A 3,635-nucleotide genomic window follows, 5' to 3' on the forward strand; every position below is an offset into this window, starting at 1 on the left:
CCCGCATTCCAACCCGACACCGCCCAACCACTTCAGTCCCTCCCTCGGCGCTCACCGCCCCGCGCCCACAGCGCCCACAGCGCCCGTCCGCCGCCCTGCCCGTCCACAGCCGCCGCCCCGCTCGCTCCCCCGCCCCGCGGCTCCTCGGCTAGGCTCCAGAGAACCCCAGAAGCGTCTGGAGACTTCTGCCGAAGGACGGCCCCCTGCGCTCCCATTGGCCGCCAGAAGCCCGAGGGCCGGGCGCCCGGAGAAACGCCTGGAAGCTTCCCGAGCGGGCGGCCCGGCCGAGCTCGCTGATTGGCTGAGGAGGCGCGGGGCGGGGTGCGGGCGCGACGGATAAAGGCCGCGGCCGGCGGAGCGGGGCCACTGCGCTCCCACGGCCCTGCCGGGCAGCTGACGTACAGCCGACGGACAGCGGCTGACGGACAGCAGGCAGGCGGACAGCAGGCGGACAGCGGCTGACGGACCGAGGCCAGCAGCGCCACCGCGAGCATCTCCCCCGGCGCGAGCCCGAGCGCGACTCCCGGTCCCTGAGCAGAGGCGGCGAGAGCGAGGCGGCGGCATGGCCAAGACGGTGGCGATCGGCATCGACCTGGGCACGACCTACTCGTGCGTGGGCGTGTTCCAGCACGGCAAGGTGGAGATCATCGCCAACGACCAGGGCAACCGCACGACGCCCAGCTACGTGGCCTTCACGGACACGGAGCGTCTGATCGGCGACGCGGCCAAGAACCAGGTGGCCATGAACCCGCAGAACACGGTGTTCGACGCGAAGCGGCTGATCGGGCGCAAGTTCGGCGACCCGGTGGTGCAGTCGGACATGAAGCATTGGCCGTTCCAGGTGGTGAGCGAGGGCGACAAGCCCAAGGTGCGGGTGAGCTACAAGGGCGAGAGCAAGGCGTTCTACCCGGAGGAGATCTCGTCGATGGTGCTGACCAAGATGAAGGAGATCGCCGAGGCGTACCTGGGCCAGGCGGTGAGCAACGCGGTGATCACGGTGCCGGCGTACTTCAACGACTCGCAGCGGCAGGCGACCAAGGACGCGGGCGTGATCGCGGGCCTCAACGTGCTGCGGATCATCAACGAGCCCACGGCGGCCGCCATCGCCTACGGGCTGGACCGCAAGGGCAAGGGGGAGCGCAACGTGCTCATCTTCGACCTGGGCGGGGGCACGTTCGACGTGTCCATCCTGACGATCGACGACGGCATCTTCGAGGTGAAGGCCACGGCGGGCGACACGCACCTGGGCGGCGAGGACTTCGACAACCGGCTGGTGAGCCACTTCGTGGAGGAGTTCAAGAGGAAGCACAAGAAGGACATCAGCCAGAACAAGCGCGCGGTGCGGCGGCTGCGCACGGCGTGCGAGCGGGCCAAGCGCACCCTGTCGTCCAGCACGCAGGCCAGCCTGGAGATCGACTCGCTCTTCGAGGGCATCGACTTCTACACGTCCATCACGCGGGCGCGCTTCGAGGAGCTGTGCTCGGACCTGTTCCGCGGCACGCTGGAGCCCGTGGAGAAGGCGCTGCGCGACGCCAAGCTGGACAAGGCGCAGATCCACGACCTGGTGCTGGTGGGCGGCTCCACGCGCATCCCCAAGGTGCAGAAGCTGCTGCAGGACTTCTTCAACGGGCGCGAGCTCAACAAGAGCATCAACCCGGACGAGGCGGTGGCGTACGGCGCGGCCGTGCAGGCGGCCATCCTGATGGGCGACAAGTCGGAGAACGTGCAGGACCTGCTGCTGCTGGACGTGGCGCCGCTGTCGCTGGGGCTGGAGACGGCGGGCGGCGTGATGACGGCGCTCATCAAGCGCAACTCCACCATCCCCACCAAGCAGACGCAGACCTTCACCACCTACTCGGACAACCAGCCCGGCGTGCTGATCCAGGTGTACGAGGGCGAGCGCGCCATGACGCGCGACAACAACCTGCTGGGCCGCTTCGAGCTCAGCGGCATCCCGCCGGCGCCGCGGGGCGTGCCCCAGATCGAGGTGACCTTCGACATCGACGCCAACGGCATCCTCAACGTCACCGCCACCGACAAGAGCACCGGCAAGGCCAACAAGATCACCATCACCAACGACAAGGGCCGGCTCAGCAAGGAGGAGATCGAGCGCATGGTGCAGGAGGCCGAGAGGTACAAGGCCGAGGACGAGGTGCAGCGCGACAGGGTGGCGGCCAAGAACGCCCTCGAGTCCTACGCCTTCAACATGAAGAGCGCCGTGGAGGACGACGGCCTCAAGGGCAAGATCAGCGAGGCCGACAAAAGGAAGGTGCTGGACAAGTGCCAGGAGGTCATCGCCTGGCTGGACGCCAACAGCCTGGCCGACAAGGACGAGTTTGAGCACAAGCGCAAGGAGCTGGAGCAGCTGTGCAACCCCATCATCAGCGGCCTGTACCAGGGTGCGGCTGGCCCCGGGGCCGCTGGGGGCTTTGGTGCCCACGGGCCCAAGGGCGGCTCTGGATCTGGCTCTGGCCCCACCATTGAGGAGGTCGACTAGGGGCCTGGCCTCCCTCGGAGCCGTGCAACTGGGATGAAGGGACTGTGTTGTCAAATAGATATATGACATATATAGAAAATATGTATCTTTTTTTGTCGGTCAGTCTGTACTGGTTAAGTTCCTTCTAAAGTGAGGTTCTAACCTCACAGTAACTGTGGCATAGTTATTCTTGTAGAGTGAGACCCGGATGTTCTTTGGAAGCTTTGCAGTTAATGCAAGGTTGGACCTGCACCTTAAGTTCCTCTCAGATGAGGGGTGGGTTAGATAGAGGCCCTTGGTGAGACCCTCACCCACACATGACTTTTGGAGCTAGGGGACACAGACTTAGCTTGTATTCTGTCCTTTCTCAGCTCTGCACTTGATGTGTAATGTGTAGGCATGTACATTTCTCATTCTCCTGCTGAGCTTACTTACTACCAGGTTTCAATGTAGAAGCAACTTTACATTGGTTTTGTATTTTATATGTGCTTTTCTAACTGAAGCCAGTGGTATTATTTTGTGGTAAGTAAACTTCAATATAAAATGCATGCTGTCTTGCTGGTTTCTTCTTTCTCTCTTTCTCTTTGTTCATAAGTTCATCACCAATTATGATACTGTGTGACACCAAAAACCTGTCCCAGTCGGGACAGCAGCTGCAGACACAGTGCTAGGCTGCAGCTTCATTTCTGTGTAAAACCATCAGGTGTGTGTTTACCGTGGTGCTAAAGCCACCTGCTCCTCTGAGTGGCTTGTCTTGCCTGAGGGCTGAAGGTTGGCATGCAGGTGCACCCGTGTAGAGATACTGCCCTAACAAGCTGCTGGGTGGGTTCTTTCTGCACGGGACAGGGATGTAGTGGCCCTGTCTGGCGTGGTCCGCCCTCAGTGCTGGCCCTTTCATGTGCCTGCCACGTGTCTGCCAGTCAGGTGCTGTCTTCTGGCCCCACCTGGCCTTCCCCAGCTCTGTTTTCTGTGACAGGTGGCTTCCAGCCTGGCTTGACTCTTCACTCTCTGCCCCCAGCTCTCCTGGTAAACTGGTGGATGTTGCAGTCCCACAGAGGCAAGCCCACAATTCCCCAGCAGAATCTGCCCCCACATCCACTTCTCTCACATTCTGGGGGGTGCTCAGCCCAGCCTCTCATGGCCCACCAGCTGCTCTAAC

At 62.4% G+C, this 3,635-nt stretch overlaps 1 protein-coding gene across 3 annotated transcripts; it reads left to right on the plus strand.

Moving 5' to 3' along the window:
- Window positions 1–447: 447 nt before the first annotated feature.
- Window positions 448–3,020, plus strand: LOC121160191 (heat shock 70 kDa protein 1-like). Of its 3 annotated transcripts, none has more exons than XM_040985839.1 (2): window positions 448–2,190; window positions 2,225–3,020. In XM_040985839.1, exons 1-2 carry the CDS (start codon window positions 563–565, stop codon window positions 2,532–2,534), a joined length of 1,938 nt encoding a protein of 645 aa, XP_040841773.1. In that variant the 5' UTR covers window positions 448–562; the 3' UTR covers window positions 2,535–3,020. The 3 variants fall into 3 exon arrangements, with proteins under 3 accessions (XP_040841773.1, XP_040841774.1, XP_040841772.1); XM_040985838.1 differs by having other exon boundaries at window positions 485–973; window positions 1,031–3,020; XM_040985840.1 differs by having other exon boundaries at window positions 448–3,020.
- The last annotated feature ends 615 nt before the right edge of the window (window positions 3,021–3,635 follow it).

Source organism: Ochotona curzoniae, unplaced genomic scaffold, assembly GCF_017591425.1.
Source record: "Ochotona curzoniae isolate NIBS_2020 unplaced genomic scaffold, NIBS_Ocur_1.0 contig_4419, whole genome shotgun sequence".
Classification (NCBI taxonomy): Eukaryota; Metazoa; Chordata; class Mammalia; order Lagomorpha; family Ochotonidae; genus Ochotona; species Ochotona curzoniae.